This window comes from Mandrillus leucophaeus, unplaced genomic scaffold (genome assembly GCF_000951045.1).
Source record: "Mandrillus leucophaeus isolate KB7577 unplaced genomic scaffold, Mleu.le_1.0 Scaffold360, whole genome shotgun sequence".
NCBI classification, from domain to species: Eukaryota; Metazoa; Chordata; class Mammalia; order Primates; family Cercopithecidae; genus Mandrillus; species Mandrillus leucophaeus.
Genome location: NW_012103810.1, coordinates 2,435,181 through 2,459,798, shown reverse-complemented (window position 1 = coordinate 2,459,798; position 24,618 = coordinate 2,435,181). Strand labels below are relative to the sequence as shown.

Genomic DNA, 24,618 nt, shown 5'->3' with positions numbered 1-24,618 from the left:
CGCTCGCCATCTCGCCCGGCTATTTTTTTGTATTTTTTACTAGAGACGGGGTTTCACCGGGTTAGCCAGGATGGTCTTGATCTCCTGACCTCGTGATCCACCCGTCTCGGCCTCCCAAAGTGCTGGGATTACAGGGTTGAGCCACCGCGCCCGGCCTCTTTTTTTTTTTTTTTAAAGATGAGGTCTCACTCGGTCCCCCAGGCTAGAGTGCAACCGCACCATTATTGTTCACTGTAGCCTTGATCTCCCAGGCTCAAGCGCTCCTCCCATCTCAACCTCCCAAGTAGCTGGGACTACAGGCAATTGCCTCCATACCTGGCTAATTTTTTATTTTTTATTTTTATTTTTACTATTTTTTTTTGAGACAAGAGTCTTGCTCTGTTGCCCAGGCTGGAATGCAGTGGCGTGACCTTGGCTCATTGCAACCTCTGTCTCCCAAGTTCAAGCGATTCTCTTGCCTCAGCCTCCTGAGTAGCTGGGATTACTGGCGTGCGTCACCACTCCCGGCTAATTTCTTTTGTATTTTTAGTAGAGATGGCTTTCACCATGTTGGCCAGGCTTGTCTCAAACTCCTGACCTCAGGTGATCTGCCCATCACAGCCTCTCAAAGTGCTGGGATTACTGGTGTGAGCCACTGCACCCGGCCTAATTTTTTAATAGTTTGCAGAGACAGGGTCTCACTCTGTTGCCCAGGTTGGTTCAAACTCCTGGGCTCAAATGATCCTTTTGCCTTGGCCTCCCAAAGTGCTGGATCTGGTTTTTTTGTTTGTTTGTTTTTTGTTTTTAAATGATGCAGTTCCCAGTTATCCTTTCACCCTCCTATATTTCAAAACACATATTTGAAGACCTAGCTATTCCATATCAAATGCTTTTTCTCTTCCAAACTTATCATGATCTTTCTTTCCTCTTCACCTTTGCTAAAACCATTTCCTTCTGTATCTGATGAAATCTTATACATTCCTCTATTCTTGGCTTTTGCATTATCTCCTCTATGAAGCATTTTCTTAATCCTGAGAATGAGCTGCTTACTCCCTTCCATTATTTAATACTCTGTGCTTCTATTATAGTACTTAGCACAGTTCGCTTGTATTATAATGAGGATCTGTTTCCCCCACTAAGTGGTAAACTCCCTAAGGTTAGCAAGAACTATGCATTTAACACAGTGCCAGTAAAGCAAGAACTCAATAAATGTTTGCTGAATTGAAATTTCCATTATAAATGTCATTAAACAAACTGTTTTTATCCTTTTTAACATTCCCTCTGAGATAGGTTAATGTTATAATTCCTTTTTTATTAGTTTAAAAAAGGAGAGAGCAGATTTTGTAGTGATTACAGAATGGAAACAAGAAAATTTAAGGTCTTCAAGCAGTATCCTGAAATAATAATTAGTATAAACTCCAAAATCTCTACCAGTCATTAAAACAACTAATATGTACCTTTATGTACCTTTAAATAGGTACTAATGTGTACCTTTATGTACCTTTAAATATGTACTAATATGTACATATTACTAATATACATATGTACTAATATGTATGTACTAATATGTACTAATGTGTACCTTTAAATATAACTTTTTCAGGGTCACATAACTAATACTTTTTGTAACCAAAATTTGAGCAGAAGTTGTTCTTTCTCTAAAGACCACATACTTTCCTTCTGTTTTATACTATTCTTGCTCATTTCTATCCTACGGCAATACCTATCTTATTATAGAAGAGTTTTCTATATGGAAACATGCATAGATCATTCATTCATGTGTCCTTTTTGTTAGACTGAAAGGGGTCAAGAATGAAGGTATAAATATATAAGTATAAAATTAAAAGAAAAAACCAATTAGTAGCCACCCAAAGAAAATTAAAGGAAGTATGGAAATGTTTACCCCAACTTTTTATTTTTAAAAATGTTAAACCTACGGAATAGTTATGTGAATAATATAATACATTTCCATATATCCTTTACCTGAATCCTCAAGTTGTTAACATTTTACCATGTTTGTTTCTTTTCTCTCTCTAAACACACACACACATACACACACACACACACACACACACACACACACACTCTTTGTCCCCCTATCATTTGACAATAAATCCCAGATACAATATTTCAGTATTTCTCTCCTAAGAACATGAATATTCTCCTCTATAACTACAGTTCTCTTATCAAAAACAAGGATATTATCATTGATACAATAATATCTTCTTTTTTTTTTGAGATGGAGTCTCGCTGTGTGGCCCAGGCTGGAGTGCAGTGGCATGATCTCGGCTCACTGCAACCTCCGCCTCCCAGGGTCAAGCAATTCTCTGCCTCAGCCTCCTGAGTAGCAGGGATTACAGGCATGTGCCATCACGCCCAGCTAATTTTTGTATTTTTAGTAGAGACAGGGTTTCACCATCTTGGCCAGGCTGGTCTTAAACTCCTGACCTCGTGATCCACCCGCCTTGGCCTCCCAAAATGCTGGGATTAAAGGCGTGAGCCACTGCACCCAGCCGATACAATAATATCTAATATACGGTCTGTCTTCAGATTTCCCCAGTGTCCCAAGAATGTTCTCTATAACTTTTGTCGATTCTCAGAGAATTGTACAATTGACCAGGCTAGAGTTTCTTCTGCTCAGGACAGTTCTTAAGACTGATGAGCTGTTCGTAGCTGTTCCTTTTGTTTTTGTTTGCTTTTGCTTTTGTTTTCCTATTCACCTTCTAAAGCTGGTTGTTGTAGAAGGCTGATCTAATTGGATATTTGTCCCCACCCAAATCTCAGGTTGAAATGTAATCCCCAATGTTGGAGGTGGGGCTTGGTGGGAGGTAATTGGGTCATGTGGGCAGTTCCCTCATGATTGACTTAGTGCTGTCTTGGTGATAGTGAGTCAGTTGTCAGGAGATCTGGTTATTTAAAAGTGTGTGGTACCTCCCCCAACCTTGCTTCTGCTCTCATCATGTGACATGCCTACTCCCACTTCACCTTCTGCCATGGGTAAAAGCTCCCTGAGGCCTCCTCAGAAGTCAAGCAGATACTGATATCATGCTTGTACAGCCTGCAGAACTGTGAGCCAATTAAACCTCTTTTGTTTATAAATTACCATCTCAGGTATTTCTTTATAGCAATGTAAGAAAGGCCTCTGTTGAACTTCTTGAATTTTGAAAATTTTCAAACTGATGTAACAAATTATAAAAGAAATAGAATAAACAGTTGTATACCATCAATTGAGATTCACTAGTTGTTAACATTCTGCCACATTTGCTTTATCTAGCCCTCTGTGGCCCTCTTCTCTCCTTCTCATAATTATTTTTACTAAATAATTTGAAAGTAAGTTGTGGGCAGTCACAGTGGCTCACATCTCTAATCCTAGCACTTTGGGAAGACGAGATGGAAGGATCACTTGAGCCCAAGAGGTCAAGGCTGCAGTGAGCCATGATTGCATCAATGAGCTTCACTCCAGCCTGGCCAGTAGAATGAGACCCTATCTCAAAAAAAAAAAAAAAAGAAAAGAAAAGAAAAAAAGAAAAAGAAGAAGAAAGAAAAGAAAGAAAAAAGTCACTGAAATAATTATTTTTAATGTTGTCAGTTTGACATACAGAATTTGGTTTATTTGTTTCTGTTGGCATACAATTTTAGATGCCTCTCATTTCCTGTCTTTCTTGATTTAACTCTTTGAATATGTAAAATATTTACATGATTCAGAATTCAAACTTCAAACTATGACAGTCACTTGCTGTTCACTATCACCAGAACAGCAAGGGAGATATCCACATCAATGATCCAGTCACCTCCCATTAGGTCCCTCCTCCAACATTGGGGACTACAATTCAATGTGAGATTATGCAGGGACACAAATCCAAACCATATCAGATGCACTTGGAAAGTCTTACTCACCTCCCTATATCTTCCATCACATTCCCACCTCGCTCCATGTAGGTAATTATTTTGTATTAGTTTCTGGTTTATCCTTTTTTGTATTTTTCTGGAAAAAATAAGCAAATGCATATATACGTATATAAATACATTTTTTTCTTTTTTCCCCATTTTCCATACACAAAAGGTAGCAAGCCTTACTTCTTTATATTCTGTTCACTTAATATATACAGAAAATCAGGATATCAGTTCATAGAGATATGTCTTTTTCTTTTTTACCACTGTATAGTAACCAACTTTGTGAATGTAATATCGTTTATTCAATTTAGTTCTAAGGGGTGGGCACTCTATTGCATTCAATATTTTAGTAGTATAAACAATACTACATTGAATAACCATGTATATCTTTTTTTGTATTATTGAAAGAGTATATCCAGGGTAAATTTTTGGAATTGAGATTGTGGTTAAAGAGTAAATGTAAATTTAGATTTGTTAGATATTGCCAAATTCTCCTTTATAGGTGTTGTACCATATTTTAGTATTACTAACAATTTATGAAAAGGCCAATTTTAAAATGTAGAAATGTTTAAATTTGTTAGTAAAAATTAACAGTATTTGTATTAGTCCATTCTTTCATTGCTATAAAGAACTACCTGAGACTGGTTATTTCTAAAGAAAAGAGGTTTAATTGGCTCAGGTTTACATAGGCTGTACAGGAAGCATTGCTAGGGAGGCCTCAGGAAACTTACAATCATGGCAGAAGGCAAAGAGGAAGCTGGCATGTCTTAGATGGCCAGAGCAGGAGGCAGAAGGAGAGTGGGAGGTGCTACTGTTAATCAACCAGAACTCAAGAGAATTCACTCACTATCATGAGAACTGCAAGGGGGATATTGGCCCCATGATCCAGTGGCCTCACACCAGCCCCCTTCTCCAACATTGGGGATTATAATTTGACATGAGATTTGGTCAGGGACACAAATCCAAACCATAACATTCTGCATCTGGCCCCTCCCAAATCTTATGTCCTTCTCACATTTCAAATTACACCCATGCCGGGCTGGGTGCAGTGACTCACCCCTGTAATCCTAGCATTTTGGGAGACCAGAGAGGGCAAATTGCTTGAGTTCAGGAGTTCAAGACCAGCCTGGCCAACATAATGAAACCCTGTCTCTACTAAAAATACAAAAATTAGCCGGGCATGGTGGCACAGCCTTATAATCCCAGCTACTTGGTAAGCTGAGGCAGGAGAATCACTTGAACCCAGGAGGTGGAGGTGGCAGTGAGCCAAGACTGTACCACTGCACTCTAGCCTGAGTGACAGAGTGAGACTCCATCTCAAAAAAACAAAAAAAAAAAAAAAAAAAAAAACCATGCCTTCCCAACAATCCCCCAAATTCTTAACACATTCCAGCATTAACTGAAAAGTCCACGGTCCAAAGTCTCATCTAAGACAAGGCAAGTCTCTTCTGCCTATGAGCCTATAAGATCAAAAACAGTTAGTTACTTCCAAGATACAATGGGGTTATAGGCATTGGCTAAATACTTCCCTTCCAAAACGGAGAAATCAGCCAAAACAAAGAAGCTACAGGCCCATGCAAGTCTGAAACCCAGCAGGGCAGTAATTAAATCTTAAAACTCCCAAATAATATCCTTGTCTCCATGTCTCACATCCAGGTAACATTGATGCAAGGAATGGGTTCCCAAGGCTTTGGGCAGCTCTGCCCCTGTAGCTCTGCAGGGTGCAACCCCTGTGGCTGCTTTCATGGGCTGGCATTGAGTGCCTGCGGTTTTGCCAGGTGCATGGTGCAAGCCATTGGTGGATCTACCATTCTCATGTCTGGAGGATGGTGGCCATCTTCTCACACCTCCATTAACCAGTGTCCCAGTGGGGACTCTGCGTAGGGGCTCCAACCCCACATTTGCCCTCCATACTGCCATTGTAGAGGTTTTCCATGAGGGCTACGTATCCCCAGCAGACTTCTGCCTGGACATCAGGCATTTCCATACATCCTCTGAAAACTAGGTAGAGGCTCCCAAGCCTCAACTGTGACACTCTGTGCACCCACCAGCTTAACACCTCATGGAAGCCACCAAGGCCTATGGCTTGCAGCCTCTGAAGCATCAGCCTGATCTGTACCTTGGCCCCTTTTAACCGTGGCTAGAGCTGGAGTGGCCATGATGCAGGGTGCCATGACCCAAGGCTGCACAGAGCACTGAGGCCTTGTACCTGTCCCACAAAACCATTATTTCCTCCTAGGTCTCCAGGCCTGTGATGGGAGGAGCTACTGTGAAGGTCTCTGAAATTCCTTCCAGGAATTTTCACCATTATCTTGGTTATGAATATTTGGCTCCTCTTTACATATGCAAATTTCTGCAGCTGGCTTAAATTCCTCCCTTGAAATTTTTTTTTCTTCTTTTTTTTTTTTTTGAGACAGAGTCTTGCTATGTTGCCCAGGCTGGAGTGCAGTGGCGCAATCTCAGCTCACTGCAAGCTCCACCTCCTGGGTTCATGCCATTCTCCTGCCTCAGCCTCCTGAGTAGCTGGGACTACAGGTGCCTGCCACCACACCCGGCTAATTTTTTTTTTATTTTTTATTTTTAGTAGAGACGGGGTGTCACTGTGTTAGCCAGGATGGTCTCAATCTCCTGACCTCGCGATCCACCCATCTCAGCCTCCCAAAGTGCTAGGATTACAGATGTGAGCTACTGCACCTGGCCTTTTTTTTCTTCTATGCCACATGACCAAGCTGCAAATTTTTCAAACCTTTATGTTCTGCTTCCTTTTTAAATGTAAGTGCCAGTTTTATGTTTTTTTTTGTTTTTTTTTTTTTCTCAAGAATATGAGCATAGGCTGCTAGAAGCAGCCAGACCTTGTCTTGAGTGTTTTGCTGCTTAGAAATTTCTTCCACCAGCGAAGTGCAGTGGCTCATCCATGTAATCCCAGCACTTTGGGAGGCCGAGGTTATGAGGTGGGCCAAGGTGAGCAGATTGCTTAAGCTCAGGAGTTCAAGACTAGCCTGGGCAACATGGCAAAACGTTGACTCTACCAAAAACACAGAAAATTAGCTGTGTGTGGTGGTGTGCACCTATAATCCCAGCTACTTGTGAGGTTGAGGTAGGGGGATTCCTTGAGCCCAGGAGGCAGAGTTGCAGTGAGATGAGATTGCCCCATTGCACTCCAGCCTGGGTGACAGAGTGACACCCTGTCTCAAAAAAAAAAAAAGAAGAAAAGAAAAGAAACATCTCCCACCAGATACCCTAAATCATCACTCTCAAGTTCAAAGTTCTACAGATCTCTAGGGCAGGGGCACGATGCCTCCAGTCTGTTTGCTAAAGCATAGCACAAGTAACCTTTACGCTAGTTCCCAATAAGTTCCTCATCTCCAATACCTTCTCAGCCTGGACTTCACTGTCCATATCACAATCAGCATTTTGGTCACAACCATTCAGCATGTCTCTGGGCATTTCCAAATTTGCCCTCATCTTCCTTTCTTCTTCTGCGCCCTTCAAACTATTCCACCCTCTGCTCATTACGTAGTTCCATAGCTGCTTCCACATTTTCAGGTATCTTTGTAGCAATACCCTCTTCCTGGTACCAATTTTCTGTTTCTAGTCTCTTCTTGCATTGCTATAAAGAGCTACCTGAGACTGGTTACTTTCTAGAGAAAAGAGTTTTAATTGGCTCACAGTTCCACAGGCTGTATAGGACACATAGCTGGGGAGGCCTCAGGAAACTTACTATCATGGTAGAAGATGAAGAGGAAGCTGGCACATCTTACATGGCTGGAGCAAGAGGAAGAGAGCAAGCGGAGAGGTGCTATACACTTTAAACAACCAGCTCTTACTCAATATCATGAGAACAGCAAGGGGGATACTGGCTCCATGATCCATTCACCTCCTACCAGTCCCCTTCTCCAACATTGGGGATTACAATTAGACATGAGATTTGGGCAGAGACACAAATCCAAACCATGTCAGTATTCCATATTTCTTTCTTTACTGAAGTCAAAGTTGAAAACAGAATACAAGGTGGAAGCTCCCAAGAATGAAAGGACAGACTGGTGATTTCTCAGAGCATGTGAGAATCCTTCATTTAAGCTCAAACATTCTAGCATCCAAAAATGAATTTGGATGTGAAGCATCATTAATTCACTATGAAGTAATAGTGCATATATCGTCACGCAACATTAAAAGATATGTAGGGTTTGCTTACTGGCATTGTCTTTAAGATAAATCACCTGTTTCTGTCTTCAAGCAGCTCTACAGAGGAATGAAGCAAAAAGGTAATTGTAATGAGTGCCACAGTAAATGAATCAAGAGAGGTATAATGGTAATGAGAGGAAGGAATACCTAAGACTGCCTAGATGACTTAGAGGGATTCCTCACAGAAAGTGGGATCTTCTTCTTTTTTTTTTTTTGAGAGGGAGTCTTGCTCTGTCGCCCAGGCTGGAGTGCAGTGGCGCAGTCTCGGCTCACTGCAAGCTCCGACTCCCAGGTTCACGCCATTCTCCTGCCTCAGCCTCCTGAGTAGCTAGGACTACAGGCGCCCGCCACCACACCCGGCTGATTTTTTGTATTTTTAGTAGAGACAGGGTTTCACTGTGTTAGCCAGGATGGTCTCTGTCTCCTGACTTCGTGATCCGCCTGCCTCTGCCTCCCAAAGTGCTGGGATTACAGGCGTGAGCCATCAAGCCCAGCCGAAAGTGGAATCTTTGACCTGACTCTTGAAGGAGAAGTTTCCCAGGTAAACAATGGTAACTAGCTTACTGGCAGGAAAAACGTATGTCTAGATGTAGAAGTGTAGGAAAAAAAGCAGGAGTAGAATCATGGGAAGAGCTCTTCAGTTGGTCACCAATATCTATAAATATTTATTTTTATAGGAAGCTCTAAAGTCATATAATTGGTTGAGGCTAGATTGATATTTAAGGTCCATCCAATCCTTGGATCCTATGACTCTGATTATTTTATTTATTTATTTATTTTATTTTACTTTAAGTTTTGCATGTGCTGAACATGCAGGTTTGTTACACAGGTATACATGTGCCATGATGGTTTGCTGCACCTATCAACCCGTCAACTAGGTTTTGTTGTTATTATTGTTGTTTGTTTGTTTGTTTTTTCTGAGACGGAGTCTATGGTTTGCTGCACCTATCAACCCGTCAACTAGGTTTTGTTGTTATTATTGTTGTTTGTTTGTTTGTTTTTTCTGAGACGAAGTCTCGCTCTGTCACCCAGGCTGGAGGGCACTGGCGCAATCTTGGCTTACTGCAGCCTTCACCTCCTGGGTTCAAGTGATTCTCCTGCCTCAGCCTCCCAAGCAACTGGGACTGCAGGCGGGCGCCACCATGCCCAGCTAATTTTTGTATTTTTAGTAGAGACAGGGTTTCACTGGACAGTATTGGCCAGGCTGGTCTTGAACTCCCAACCTTGTAATCCGCCCGCCTTGGCCCCCAAAGTGCTGGGATTACAGGCGTGAGTCACTGTGCCCAGCCATCATCTAGGTGTTAAGCCCCACTTGCATTAGGTATTTGTCCTAATACTGTCCCTCACAGGGTGACCCAGGCTGGCGTACAGTGGTATGATCATATATCACTATAACCTCAAACTCCTGGACTCAAGCAATCCTGTCATGTCAGCCTCCTGAGTAGCTGAGACTACAATTGTGTGCCACCATGCCTGGCATGTGTGTATATATATACACATACATATATGTACACACACACATATATACATACACATATACACATATATGTGTATCTGTATATGTGTGTGTATGTGTATGTATATATGTGTATATATGTATATGTGTGTATATATACACATATGTATACATGTACACATACATATATGTGTATAGGTACACACATATATACATATATGTGTATATATGTATGTGTATGTATGTGTGTGTACATATGTATGTGTGTGTGTGTGTATATATATATGGTTTTTGTTTTTGGTTTTTTTTTTTTGAGACAGACTCTTGCTCCGTCACTCAGGCTGGAGTGCACTTGTGCAACCTCAGCTCACTGCAACCTCCGCCTCCTGCGTTTAAGCAATTCTTTTTTTTTTTTTTTTTTTACAGTTTTAAGATTTAATAAAGTGAAAACAGAGCTCCCATACAAAGGGAGGGGACCCAAAGAAGGTTGCCATTGCCGGCTCGAATGCCTGGGTTTATATCCTGATCATTGTCCCTCCCGCTGTGCTCTTAGGCGATAGATGATTGGCTGTTTCTTTACCTCCTGTTTTTGCCTAATTAGCATTTTAGTGAGCTCTGTTTACTACCTGATTGGTTGGGTGTGAGCTAAATTGCAAGCCCTGTGTTTAAAGGTGGATGCGGTCACCTTCCCAGCTAGGTTTAGGGATTCTTAGTTGGCGTAGGAAATCCAGCTAGTCCTGTCTCTCAGTACCCCCTCTCAACAGGAAAACCCAAGTGCTGTTGGGGAGGTTGGCCGACAACCGCTCTAACTGCTTCCTGCTGAACTGGGGTGTAGTAGGGGTTGTGCAGTTGAGATTTCCTTGGGAGGGGTGTCTTCACCTCAATGTCATTAACATCAGAGCATGGGCTAGCAGGCCAGTCCAGGGGTCCATGGTAGGTCTTAGTCATAGACTGCATCTGGGGCTCTATTTGAAGAACCAATTGTAATTTTACAGCTTTGATTCTGGAAAAGACAAACTTAACAAGGAGGTTAAAGATATAGGGATTGAAATGTATGGCCTGCAGCGCAGGGGATTATTTCTTTGGCACACTTTACAGGCCCTGACTATCTGCTTGATAGTTTTGAAAAGGCCTGGTCCAGTAAATAATGATTTGGCCATCTGATGGGTGTTATCAGTGCCTAAGTGAAAGGTTTGGTGAAGGGTTTTAAGTAATTTCCATTGGTTAGCTGCAAGCAAACGTATTTTTCCTTCTTCGGTGGCTAGCCATCCTTTGGGGAGGAAACTATGTTCTTGTGAGGTTCCCCATTCCATTTCTTCTTTTGAGTAATGGGGCTTGGTTTCCCAGAGGGGGTTACCCCATACTAGGGGTCTTTCTATAAGCATTTCTGATGGAGGGTCCTGCCTTGCAGCTCTTTTGGCTTTAATATCCGCTTGGCGCTTCTCTTCTATTTCCCTTTCCTTTCCTTTCTGATGACCCTGGCAGTGTAAGATTGCCACCTCTTTAGGTTTCTGTACAGCCAATAATAATATCCTAATGGTTTCCTGATGTTTGATTGGTGTTCCCTCGGAAGTTAGGAATTCCCTTTCCCTCCATATTGCTGCATGGGCATGGAGGACTAGGTAAGCATACTTAAGAGTCTATATATATATTTACCCTTTTTCCTTCTCCTAATTCTAGTGCCCAAATGAGGGCTATTAGTTCTGCCAGCTGAGCACTAGTTCCTGGAGTGAGGGGTTACTTTCAAGTATTCCATTATCACTGACCACTGCATACCCGCTTTTCGAAGTCCTTTTTCTACAAAGGAACTTCCATCAGTATACAAGTTGATGTCGGGATCAATCAAGGGAACCTCTAAAAGGTCCCCTTGAGTGGCGTAGGTTTGAGCAATTACTTGATGACAGTTATGTTCTATCTTTTCTTCGTCTGGAAGAAATGTGGCAGGGTTAAGAGTTGCACAAGTGTGCAGTCACAGCACTGGCCCTTCAAGTAATAGAGCCTGATATTTAAGTACATGGTTGTCTGACAGCCACAAGTCTCCTTTAGCAGTGAGTATGCCGTTCACATCATGAGATGTCCACACAGTAAGATATCTTCCCTGTGTTATTTTAAATGCTTCAGATACTAAAACTGCTACTGCTGCCACTACCCGTAAACAATGAGGCCAACCCTTTGCCACTACATCAGTTTTCTTACTCAGGTATGCCATGGGTTGCAAGCTCATCCCTCGGACCTGTGTAAGGACTCCTAGAGCTATTCCTGTTTTTTCCGCGACATATACGAAGTCTTGCCTCGTTGGCAAGCTTAACACTGGGGCTTGGGTTAGGGCCTTCTTTAGGGCCTAGAAAGCCGCTTCTGCTTCAGGTGTCCATCTTACTAAATGGGTATTGGCTTTCTGAGTTTCTTTAATTAATGTATATAATGGTCTGGCTATTTCGCCATACCTGGGAATCCATATTTGGCAGAAGCCTATTATCCAAGGAACCCTCTTAGTTGCTTTAGGGTTTTGGGATGAGGATAAGCCAGTATGGGCTGGATACATTCCTCACTGAGGACCCTGGTGCCTTTGGATAATTTTAGCCCTAAGTATTTAGGCTGCTGTGAGCAGAGCTGAGCCTTTGGTTTGGAAACCTTGTAGCCACAGGTAGCGAGGAAATTTAAGAGCGCTTGGGTGGCTTGATGGCACAAGGTTTCTGAACGGGCAGCTAAAAGTAAATCATCCACATACCGAAGGATAAGAGTGTCCAGGTGTGAGAACTGGCTCAAGTCTTGGGCTAATGCCTGGACAAATAGATGGGGGCTATCACTGAACCCTTGGGGTAAAACAGTCCAGGTGAGTTGAGACGTAGAGTTCAAAGGATCTTCAAAGGCAAACAAGAATTGAGAGTCAGGATATACAGGGATGCAGAAAAAGGCATCCTTAAGGTCCAGGACTGTAAACCACTCTGCTTCCTCTGGTATTTGGGAAAGCAGAGTATAAGGGTTAGGTACAGCTGGGTATAGAGGGACAATGACCTCACTGATAATCCTGAGATCTTGCACTAACCTCCACTGTCGTTTCTGTACTCCTAAAATTGGAGTATTGCAGGGGCTATTGCATGGTTTTACTAGGGCTTGGGCTTTAAGTCCTTAACAATTTTTTTGAGTCCTTGTTGGGCCTCGGGTCTAAGGGGGTACTGCCTTTGGTAGGGAAAGGAGGCAGAATCCTTTAGTTTAATCCTTTAGGATGGGCATTTTTTGCTCGTCCATAGTGTCCTTCTGTTGCCCAGACTTCAGGATTAATTCCTTCCTCAAGCAGGGGACAACAAACGGGTGTTCCTTTTCCTATGTTTAGGTGTATAATGGCCCCTGCTTTTGCTAGAATGTCTCTCCCTAACAAGGGAGTGGGGCTTTCAGGCATAATTAGAAAAGCATGTGAAAAGAGTAAAGTTCCCCAGTCACAACTTAGTGGCTGGGAGAAGTATCTAGTGACTGGCTGTCCTAGGACCCCTCAGATAGTGACAGATCTGGAGGACAGTTGTCTGGGACAGGAGAGTAAGACTGAGAAGTCCGCACCAGTGTCCAGGAGACAGTTAACCTCCTGGCCCTCAATGGTTAAGCATACCCGGGGTTCTGTGAGGGTGATGGCATAGGCTGGCACTTGCCCTGGGCACCCTCAGTCCTGCTGGATCATCTGGTTAGTGGCTTCTGACTCAGAGGACCTTTGTCCCCTGGGGCAGTGGGCCTTCCAGTGATTCCCTTGACATAAGGGGCATGGACGAGGGGGCGGCTTATTTCTATGTGGACAATCTTTTATAAAGTGTCCTTGTAGACTGCACTGGAAGCAAGCCCTATTAGGCATTCAATTTCCCTAGGCTTTCTGTGTTCCAGAGCCTCCAAAGTCCGCTTGCCTGAGGGCCATGACTAAAGCAGTGGCCTTTTTTTTCATCCCGTTTATCCAGTTCTGCCTGCTCCTCCTGATCTCTATTATAAGAAACCGAGGTTGCCAAGTTCAATAGGGTTTCTAAGTTTTTTGAAGTTTTTTCTAATGTCTGCAGCTGACTGAGTGATAAACCTATCCTTTAAGATTAGTTGGCCTTCAATAGAGTCAGATGACAGAGAGGTATGCTTTCTCAATGCCTCCCTTAGTCTCTCCAGAAAGGCAGTAGGATTTTCTTCCCTTCCCTGTGTTATAGTGGACATCATTGAATAATTCACAGGCTTCTTCCTAGTTTTCCTTAGTCCTTCTAGCACGAAAGTTAGCGAATGTCTGCAGCACCAAGCTCCATGTTCTGATTCTGTGTCCCAGTGAGGGTCTACACTGGGAACTGCCTGCTGGCCTGTGGGGAATCGTTCTCTTTCCTCTGTTGTCATCCTATCATTGACCTGACTGAGATACCAGAGATCGCCAAACTCTCAGGCTACAGTTATGGCAGCACTTCTCTCATTTGGGGTTAGTGTCTGATTTAGCAGTAACATTGTATCTCTCCATGTCAGATCGAAGGATTGTCCTAACCCTTGTAAAACATCAATATGGCCATCACGGTTATCTGAGAATTTACCTAGGTCTATTTTAATTTGCTTCAAATCTGAGAGAGAAAAAGGTACGTACACTCTGGCTGGGCCGAATTCTCCTCCTCCCACCGCTTGGAGGGGGCATAATTGGGGAATATTGGCACTCTTTGGTTCATTGTTTATCCCTTTGTCTATCTCCTTTTGGACCGTTTGGGTTGAAGGGTATTCCTTATTAGTTGGGGAAGGAGTTGGGGGGACGCCGGGTAGGGAGGTAGACTCTAAGGGCTTCCTATAGGGTATAAATCACACTTTTTACATAATTGCGAGTTGTCTCTTAATGAAAACAAAGTTTGTACATGTGGCACTTCACTCTATTTGCCTTCTTTTCTACGGAAGAGGTCTAGGTGTAAGACGGTGTTATAATTTATACTTCCTTCAGGAGGCCAGGTTTCTCCCCCTTGAAGATGATCTCGTGGCCAGGCGGTACTGCAGAAAAATATAAATCATTTCTTTCTTAGTGTCTGAGAGTCAAATTGGTCCCAATTCTCCAGAATATATCTTAGGGGCGTTTTTGCCTTACGGGGAACGTTTCCCATTGCTTTGGAGGTCCCTTCATGGTCGCCAAATGTTACCGGGGGGCCCTTGCTCCCAGAGCTCCCAAGATGGCGGTGGGCTGCTTCCAAGATAGTGGCAAGCCTTGTGTTCTCTGACCTGGGGTTCTTGGCCTCACAGATTCCAAGGAATGGAATCTTGGGCCATGCTGTGAGTGTTATAGCTCTATTAGAAGCCATGGGTCACGGAAGAGAACCGTGGAACCCAGTGACTAGTGTTCAGGTCAATTAGGACGAACCTGGGCACTTAGTCGTGCAGGAACAATGGCAAGCCTTTAGCCCGATTGGGAGCGGCAATGGGCACCTCGCTGGATCAGGAGCACAGCGGACACCCTGCTGGATCCAGAGGGATGGAAGTCAGCGGCAGGTCTGTGACAGCGGCAAACAGCAGTGGTGGACATGGAAGAGTGCAGCTGCAAGATTTAATAGAGTGAAAACAGAGCTCCCATACAAAGGGAGGGAACCCAAAGAGGGTAGTCCATGTTTAACCAATTCTTGTGCCTCAGCCTCCTGAGTAGCTGGGATTACAGGCATGTGCCACTATGCCTGGCTAATTTTTGTAATTTTAGTAGAGACAGGGTTTCGCTATGTTGGCCAGGATGGTCTTGAACTCCTGGCCTCAAGAGATCCACCCACTCTTGGCCTCCCAAAGTGCTGGGATTGTAGGCATGAGCCACCACACCTGACTGATTTTTTTATAGAGACAAACTCTCACTATGTTGCTCAGGCTGGTCTCAAACTCCTGGCCTCAAGTGACCCTCCTGCCTCAGCCCCTCAAAGCACTGAGATTACAGGTGTGAGCCCCTCTGCCTACCCCTATAACTCTTATTATTGCAGCTAATATGGTGGACTTGAATCTTACTAAGGGATTATATTTTAAAGTTGGCAATTATGGTAAAATTTGCAAATAGTTCAAATCCTTTAAGATGATCCTTTTTTTTTTTTTTTTTTTTTTTTAATGCAACAGTTTCACTCTTGTCGCCCAGGCTGGAGGTCAGTGGCACAATCTTGGCTCACTGCAACCTCTGCCTCCCACGTTCAAGCGATTCTCCTGCCTCAGCCTCCCGAGTAGCTGGGATTACAGGTGCCTGCTACCACGCCCAACTAATTTTGGTATTTTTAGTAGATGTGGAGTTTCACCATGTTTGCCAGGCTGGTCTCGAACTCCTGACTTCAGGTGATAGGCCCGCCTTGGCCTTCCAAAATGTTGGGATTACAGGCATGAGCCACCGCTCCTGGCCAAGATGATCCCTTTAATGTTAGAACATAATGATTATTCTTGGGCCCATCTCTATTGAAGATACAAAAATTAGTCAGGCGTGGTGGCACACGCCTGTAATCCCAGCTACTCGGGAGGCTGAGGCAGGGAGAATCGCTTGAACCCGGGAGGCAGTGAGCCGAGATCAAGCCACTGCACTCCAGCCTGGGCAACAGAGCGAGACTCCATCTAAACAAATAAAAAATAAAAAAAAGAACATAGTGGTTATTCTTGATTGAGAACCAGATTAATTAGTTGCCTTGCATTTAGGGTGTATATTATATGAAAAAATGCATACTGTAGTTCTAAACACTAAAAATACACTCAGTGAGTCAAAGGTTCATATTGGAAGCAGCAACTATGAAATTGACATAGAAGGAATAGTAGATACTTGTCTGCTATCTCATGTACAATCCAGGGCATATGTTCCTTGAATGGAATGACTGAATTGCCAGGCACAGTGGCTGACACCTGTAATCTCAACGTGTTGGGAGGCCAAGATAGGAGGATTGCTTGAGCCTAGGAGTTCAAGACAAGCCTGGGCAATAGAGAAAGACCACGTCGCTACAGAAAGTTAAACAATTAGCCAGGCACGGGGGCATGCATCTGTATTCCCAGCTACTTGGGAGGCTGAGGTGGGAGGATCATTTGAGCCTGGGAGGTTGAGGCTGCAGTGAGCCCTGATGGCACCACTGCCCTCCAGCCTCAGTGACAGAGAGTGAGACCCTGTCTCAAAAACAAAAAACAATGACTGAATTACTCTATTTCCATAGTTCTTACTCTCTCCTTCTCTGGACCATATATATAGCTGAATCCCCAAAAGGTAAAGGCCCCTATAATATGGCTCCCTTATATATATTTTGCAAATTAGACATAGTATCTAATGTGGTTGAGTCCCCAATATTTATTCTACAGCTCATGATTTGCCTAACTAGTCATGGTTTAGTTTAGTAATGGATTACTTAGCGTGATTACTTAGTGTGAAGGCCAAGGTGTTGTAATAGAAGTCTCAAAAAAGAAGATGGAAGTGTCTTTCTCTGATAAATTATTGTGGCCAGTCCAAACTTTTGGTGGGGTGAGAGAGATGTGAATAGCACAGGCTCATTTAGGGACCTTGGTTTTTTCCTTTTTATTGCTCTACCATCTCCTAGAACATTTGAATTGTAGGAACCAGTTGTAGGCATGGCAGGGCTCTAACTTGCAAGGAAGAGGAAAAGAAGAAAAGCTCATGCCAAACCTAGATATGAAATCGTTTCTTCTGCTCACATTCCATTGAATTTTATATTAGTGACAGCACAGTCACATGACCACACTTAACTGCAAGAAGGACAGAAAACGGAGTGTCTAGCTTATCAGCTATGTGCCCCAGAAAATAGGCAGAATAGCTTTTGAAAGAAAAACTAGTCATCTGCCATTATGAGATGGGAGGGTAAGTTGGCTAGCAGACTTTTGGAAAAGATTTCCATTGTCCTAAACTAATAAAGAAACATATAATACTAGACCAAAAGTTTGTTAATATTTTGATAATTCCACTTGTAAGAAATGTTTCCTCTATAATCTTACATATCTTCTTTTGTATATTCTAAAACATTATTCTGAGAAGGGGACCATCGGCCTCAATAGACTGCCAGAGGGGCCTGTAGCACAAAAACAGGCCTCTGCCCTGGCAGAGGCAGCAAGATTATTTAAGAGCCTGTTAATTCAGACAAGCAATAATGACAATGTGACTCAGGCAGCGTCCACAGGGGATAGATTCCAGAGATCCTTTAACCTTCACTCACAGAATCTGCTTTTATCAGCAATACAGCAAGATGATAGCATTGCTACTACCCATTTGTGCTCACTTAATTTTGGCAGAAGGAAATACTTCTTTGGAAGTGTAGTTTAGGAATGTTTTCTTTTTAAAGTTAACATGAAATAGGGAGAAACGTTCAAGACAGATAGGATGCCATCTTGTTGCTTAGCCGGCATAATGGATATTAGCTGGACATTTTTCCATAATTAATAGCTTCTCCCACAGAAAAAACAGTAAGCTTTTACCACCTTAGGTCGTGTGACAGCCTCTTAAAGTAGAGGAACAGAATCAGACACTCAATAGGAACAAGAGCCTAGTCATTTGCCCTGAGGGATTGGAAACAGCACAGGAATTGCTAGTGGCAGGTTGAGGATGCCTCATTAACAGTCTCAGGCTCCAATCCCAGGCCTCTGCACAAAATTGTGAGTAATCACTGCCAATGCTTGGATCCACAGGCCTTTGCAGTTATCTTTCATTGCTTTGTACATGACACTGTGAGCCTTCAGTAAAGCAGCAGCAGCCCAATTCATCACTTGAGTTCCATTGATCCAGCCACTCCAATGGGCTGTGGCTGTCTCTAGTCTAATCTCCAGAGGATTATAGGTCTGCAGTCTCCTATGACCTTACACTTGGATTTCCAGCAGTCAGTGGCCTTGTTTCATTTTACTAGAATGTGAGCTCTGGGTGAGAGAGCGAGACTCCATCTAAAAAAAAAAAAAATTAAATAAAATTGCACATGTAAATATGTAAGACATTATTATTACAGGATTTAACGAAAACTCATATTCATCCTCCCCATATGTTTTTTTTTTTTTTTTTTTTTTTTTTTTTTGAGACAGAGTTTCACTCTTGTCACCCAGCTGGAATGCAGTGGCACGATCTCAGCTCACTGCAACCTCCACCTTGCGGGTTCAAGCAATTCTCCTGCCTCAGCCTCCTGAGTAGCTGGGATTGCAGGCATGTGCCACCATGTCTGGCTAATTTTTGTATTTTTAGTAGAGACAGGGTTTCACCATGTTAGCCAGGCTGGTCTTGAACTCCTGACCTCAGGTAATCCACCCTCCTTGGCTTCCCAAAGTGCTGGGATTACAGGCGTGAGCCACTGCGCCTGGTCCCCATACCTTTCATAAATATATACATTTTAGTCCTATCTCCATGACGCCTCATCTTCCTGAACTGGAAAACCCTTCTTTGGCCCATTTGTTATCTCTTTGAGAATTTCAACAGCTCTTTTCCTATACTATCACTACCATTAGAATGTACCCCTTCTACAACCACTGCTTCAAGGCCTATTCATGATCATACTTCGAGACCCAGTTAAAACAGCATTGTCTTCGATGACAGTTTCCCATTTGGGTTTATTCACTCTGTCTTCTGAGATCCTCAACTCCATTTCTTCTCATCCTACTATAAATATTTGCACATTTTCACTAACCTTACCTGAATGAAACTCCATGGAACATTTGGTTCATCTCAGTATTTCTATTGCTTAGAAATACTGAGACACGGCACAGAGTTAAGTTCTCAGTAAATGCTAGATGAATGAATGAAAGGATAGAGGTATATGGGTCAGGAAAGGAATGCTTTGTCTCTGAGAGCTTCAGTGCTAAAAGCATTGTCCTTGTGCAGATGCCTACCAGGCGGAGACCGGTAGGTTGGGCTGGTAGTTCCCAAACTCTAACTCCCATATCCCCTCTGCTGACGTAGAGGTAGTTCAAGAAGCCACCACCCTTTAATGCTCAATTCATCTTTATTAAACACTTCACCTTAAATGTGCCTGGAAGACTGGGAAGACTTTTCAGAGTGATAGGTAGATTTTAAAGCATAAAAAGAAGTTTCCTGGAGTTAGCTGGGAAGGTTAGGAAGTTCAGAAAAAAGTAACAATATAGAGATTCTTAGGAAATTTTTCTAAAGTCAAAATTTTAGCATGCTATGCAAGTGCTTTCTTTTCCCACCTCAGCTGTCACTCTACATACAAGTTGTACTGAATTAACTGTTCTTCTAGTCTTTTTCTTTCCTCTGAGCCTTTTTTTTTTGAGACAGAGTCTCACTCTGTTGCCCAGGCTGGAGTGCAGTGGCAAGATCTCAGCTCACTGCAAGCTCCATCTCCTGGATTCACACCATTTTCCTGTCTCAGCCTCCCAAGTAGCTGGGACTACAGGTGCCCGCTACCACGCCCAGCTAATTTTTTGTATTTTTAGTAGAGACAGGGTTTCACCATGTTCGCCAGGATGGTCTCGATCTCCTGACCTTGTGATCCGCCCACCTCGGCCTTCCAAAGTGCTGGGATTACAGTTTTTTTTTTTGAGATGAAGTATCGGTCTTGTTGCCTAGGCTGGAGTGCAATGGTATGATCTCAGCTCACTGCAACCTCTGCCTCCCAGGTTCAAGTGATTCTCCTGCCTCAGCCTCCCAAGTAGCTGGGACTGCAGGCACGTGCCACCACGCCCAGCTAATTTTTGTATTTTTAGTTGAGACGGGGTTTCGCCATATTGACCAGGCTGGTCTCAAACTACAGACTTCAGGTGGTCTGCCCACCTCAGCCTCCCAAAGTGTTAGGATTACAGGCATGAGCCACCATACCTGGCCACTTTTTTTTTTTTTTAATGTACAGTCCAGAGGTTTTTTTTTTTTAACACAAATTATGGCATGAATTCACAGGGAATAGGCTCCAGCAACTCAGGCTTCTTCCCATTGGTTCTTACACAGTGTGCTTCTCCGGGCGGGGCAGGCTGGTGTTTCATTTGAACCCAGGTACCTTTCTCTCTGGCTTCCTTCTTTTACTGAACATTTTCCTTCATGCATTTCAGGAAGCTATATTGGCTCTTAGAGTGCTTAATGTGCTCAATAGGCACATTAATTCTCGTAGCAAGAAAATGGCCCCTAACTTACTTGTTTACAACAATGCCAACAGCATGTTGGGTAATAGTGTAGATTCTTCCAGTTTTGCCATGGTAACATTTGTGGGACATTCCTTTTTGAACAGTATACCCATTCCCTTGATGTCTACAATATCACCTGTCTTATAGATTCACACGTACCATGTGGCCAAAGGAACAACTCCATATTTTCTAAAAGGCCTAGAGGACATATATTGGGGGCATCTCCTCTTTCCCTTTGTATTTGTCATTTTGGCAAATTACTGGAAGATGGTTGTTCTGGCCAAAAGGTCCTGAGCCTTTTTAAATGCTTTTTCCTGTACTTGGAATGCCTTCTTTCCCTGATTTCCTTGATTTATCTCTTTTTTTTGTTTGTTTTTTTAAGACAGGGTCTCACTCTGTTGCCCAGGATGGAGTGCAGTGGTGCAGTCATGGCTCACTGCAGCCTTGACCTCCCAGGTTCAAGCAATCCTCCCAACTCAGCTCTCCTGAGTAGCTGGGACTACAGGCCTAAGTCACCATACCCAGCTAATTTTTTATTTTTTGTAGAGACAGGGTCTCCCTATATTGCCCAGGCTGGTCTTGAACTCCTAGATTCAAGGGATCCTGCCTCGTCAGCCTCCCTAAGTGCCTTAAAGAGCCTATGAGTGATGCTTGGCACAAAGTGAACCTCAGTAGACATTTCTTGAATGAATGAATCCCACAAGAATGCCTATTGCAATGAAAGATTGAGAGCAGGTAACTGTCTACTTTCTCTTTCCACATCCAGCATTCTCCTGGTGTGCAGCCTGCAGATGTGAAGGAAGTTGTTGAGAAGGGTGTACAGACTCTTGTGATTGGCCGAGGGATGAGCGAGGCCTTGAAGGTAGGTGTTGGTATGCACAGCATTTCTGAGGACAGGTGGGGATCTCTTGGACCTTTGTCTTACAGATTTGTCCTTCTTGGGAGGTCATCTTTATATATCATGTACCCTCGTTTTGCTGACCCAGGATAGCAATGGCTGCATACATTCCTCTGCCTCATCAGCGTTGGGCTCTCCAGTCTACCTAACCCTGAGACAGTGTCATTTCAACTATTTCTCAGAATCTCTCAAGTTCTACAAGGATCACTACTTGGTTCTTTACATTTTAATAATACTTTCTATCCTCATAGTATATTTTATAGTACTTCTAATTTTTCTTTTCTTGGACACATTTATGTTTTTCCCCTCTTCAGAAAAAAATGTAATTTTATTTTTCCTTTTTAAAAAATATAGATGGGGTCTCACTATTGTTGCCCAGGCTGGTCTTGAGCTCCTGAACTCAAATGATCTCCCGCCTTGGCCTCCCAAAGTGCTAGGATTACAAATGTGAGCTACCACGCCTGGCCTATTTTTTAATTTTTTTTTTTTCTTTTCTTTTTTTGAGATGGAGTCTTGTTCTGTCACCCAGGCTGAGTGCAGTGGTGCCATCTTGGCTCACTGTAAGCTCTGCCTCCCGGGTTCACCCCATTCTCCTGCCTCAGCCTCCCGAGTAGCTGGGACTACAGGCCCCTGCCACCACGCCCGGTTAATTTTTTTTAGTTTTAGTAGAGTTGGGGTTTCACTGTGTTAGCCAGGATGGTCTTGATCTCCTGACCTTGTGATCCACCTGTCTCAGCCTCCCAAAGTGCTGGGATTACAGGTGTGAGCCACTGCACCTGGCTTATTTTTTAATTTTCTTACAGAAATAATATATGCTCATTGCAAAATATTTAAAAATTCAATGCAGAAATGTAGAAGTAAAGAGGTGAGATATTCCCTTCCCTGTCTTCACATTTGGTGTATATTTCTCCAGTCTTCTCTGAAAGCATCTGCAAATATATACACACTTACACATATAGATATACGTTTATATACTTATAACCATTTTACATAAATATGTATTCTGTAACTTTTTCCCCCACTTATATTACTATATTTTGTATAGTCTTCCACATAGAGGCCTACCTTATTCTCTTCTTTATAGATGTCCTACAGTCCTGTTCCCTACTGATGAAGGTGCCCCTTATATCTAGGGCTTTATGTATATAGGGCACTTTCATCAATAGGGCTCAAGCAATCCTCCTACCTCGGCCTCCTGAAGTGCTGGAATTAAAGGCTTGAGCCACCATGCCCAGCCTATTTATATTTTAAAAATTTAGTTTTTTTTTTTTCGCCAATACAATAATTCCTATCTGATAGGCTACTTTTATAAATCTCAAATATATAGAAAATATAGGGCATATTAAAAAATATTTCACTTGAGTTCTTTCTGAGGCAGAGTCTAATTAAAATCTATTTTTAAAAAATATTCAGGACAAGCTAGAGTTGAGAAAATATCATCTAATAATAGGTGTCAGTATTAAGAACATCTTTTATATAAATTCATTTACAAATATTTATTAAGCATTTTCTATGGGTAAAGCACTATTCTAGGCACTGGGGATGGTGTGATAAACAAGACAAACAAGGTTCATGCCCCTCATGGATAATAAAAAACTAGACAACTTCAGATAATAATAAACAGTGAAGAAAATGGTGACTTATGCGGGGCTACTATGGGGTGAGCAAGAAAGGCCTTTCTGAGAAGACTTTTGAGCTGCAGTGTACATACATGAGTCAATTTCATCCTCACACCAACCCTGTGATGTAAGCACTATTATACCTATTTTACAAGTGAAGAAATTGGGGCTGGGAGACTTTAAAGAGCTAGCCTAACATTTCTTACTATGTGGCAAAGAAGACATTTAGACTCAGTTTAGACTACCTCAAACATTTAACATTTATGGAGCTTGCACACCAAGGTAGATGTTTCACATACCCTTAGCTCAGCTAGTTGTCATACCAACCCTGGGAGCTAGGTGTTAATATCCCTAATTTACAGACATGAAAACAAAGACTCAGATAACTTAATTTACTTACCCAAGGTTACAGTGCTAGTAAAGATGTAAATCCAAGGCTAACTGCAAATTCCATGTTCTTTCATTTCCATTTCACTTGAGCTTTATGCTTGGGTATTATGATACCTCTGTCAAAGAGGGCTTTTTGACTCATTGGGGCTCCCTGCCCAATTTTGAACTGGTGATACACTGAGTGATCGTGAAGTGGCGATTGTCAACGTCTAATTCTGTAGAGTACACCTGCCTCATGGCAGTAAAGGAAACCCTGGGGGGCCTTTCCCCCTACTTACTCATCTCTTTTCCACCTTCCCAGGTGCCTTCATCAACTGTGGAGTACCTCAAGAAACATGGCATTGATGTGCGGGTCCTCCAGACAGAGCAGGCAGTGAAGGAGTATAATGCCTTGGTTGCCCAAGGGGTCAGGGTGGGAGGTGTCTTCCATTCCACCTGCTGATGGAGCCTTGAGAGGAGAATAAATCACTAAGTACCTCTGCCTGTGACTGTCACTCACCATTCTCCAAACCAGCCTCCCCTAAGCATTTTTGGACACCTGCTCATGCCAGGCTGTGCTAGGCTCTTGGGATGCAGGGATGACCAAGACAAGGTCCCTGTCCTTGAGGGTGTTAAAAGAAAAAAAAGAGGAGACAGAAGTTTAATAATGTAGTGAATGAACTGAGGGAACATTTGAGTAACAGGAACAGTAGGAGTATGCCCTGGGAGTTGGGTTCTAGACAGGCTGTTCTACTAACCAACCCTGAGACTGGAGCTAGATCATTCTCTCTGGACTTCGAATTTCAACTATAGGCCAGGTGCCATGGCTCACACCTGTAATCCAAACACTTTGGGAGGCTGAGGTGGGCGGATCACTTGAGGTCAGGAGTTCAACCCCAGCCTAGCCAACGTGGTGAAACACATCTCTATTAAAACTACAAAAATTAGCCGGGCGCAGTGGCTCAGGCCTGTAGCCCCAGCACTTTGGGAGGCCAAGACGGGCGGATCACGAGGTCAGGAGATTGAGACCATCCTGGCTAACACAGTGAAACCCCGTCTCTACTAAAAATATACAAAAAAACAAGCTGGGCGAGGTGGCAGGCGCCTGTAGTCCCAGCTACTCCGGAGGCTGAAGCAGGAGAATGGCGTGAACCCGGGAGGCGGAGCTTGCAGTGAGC

At 43.0% G+C, this 24,618-nt stretch overlaps 1 protein-coding gene across 4 annotated transcripts in view; it reads left to right on the top strand.

Moving 5' to 3' along the window:
* AAMDC (adipogenesis associated, Mth938 domain containing) overlaps positions 1-23,949 on the top strand; it is a 50,455-nt gene extending 26,506 nt beyond the window's left edge. For all 4 annotated transcript variants that reach the window (XM_011989724.1, XM_011989723.1, XM_011989725.1 and 1 more), the window contains exons 3-4: positions 21,321-21,416; positions 23,763-23,949. In XM_011989724.1, coding sequence (XP_011845114.1) covers positions 21,321-21,416; positions 23,763-23,903 — 237 coding nt within the window. In that variant the 3' untranslated portion in view covers positions 23,904-23,949. The remainder of the gene's footprint in view (positions 1-21,320; positions 21,417-23,762) is intronic.
* The last annotated feature ends 669 nt before the right edge of the window (positions 23,950-24,618 follow it).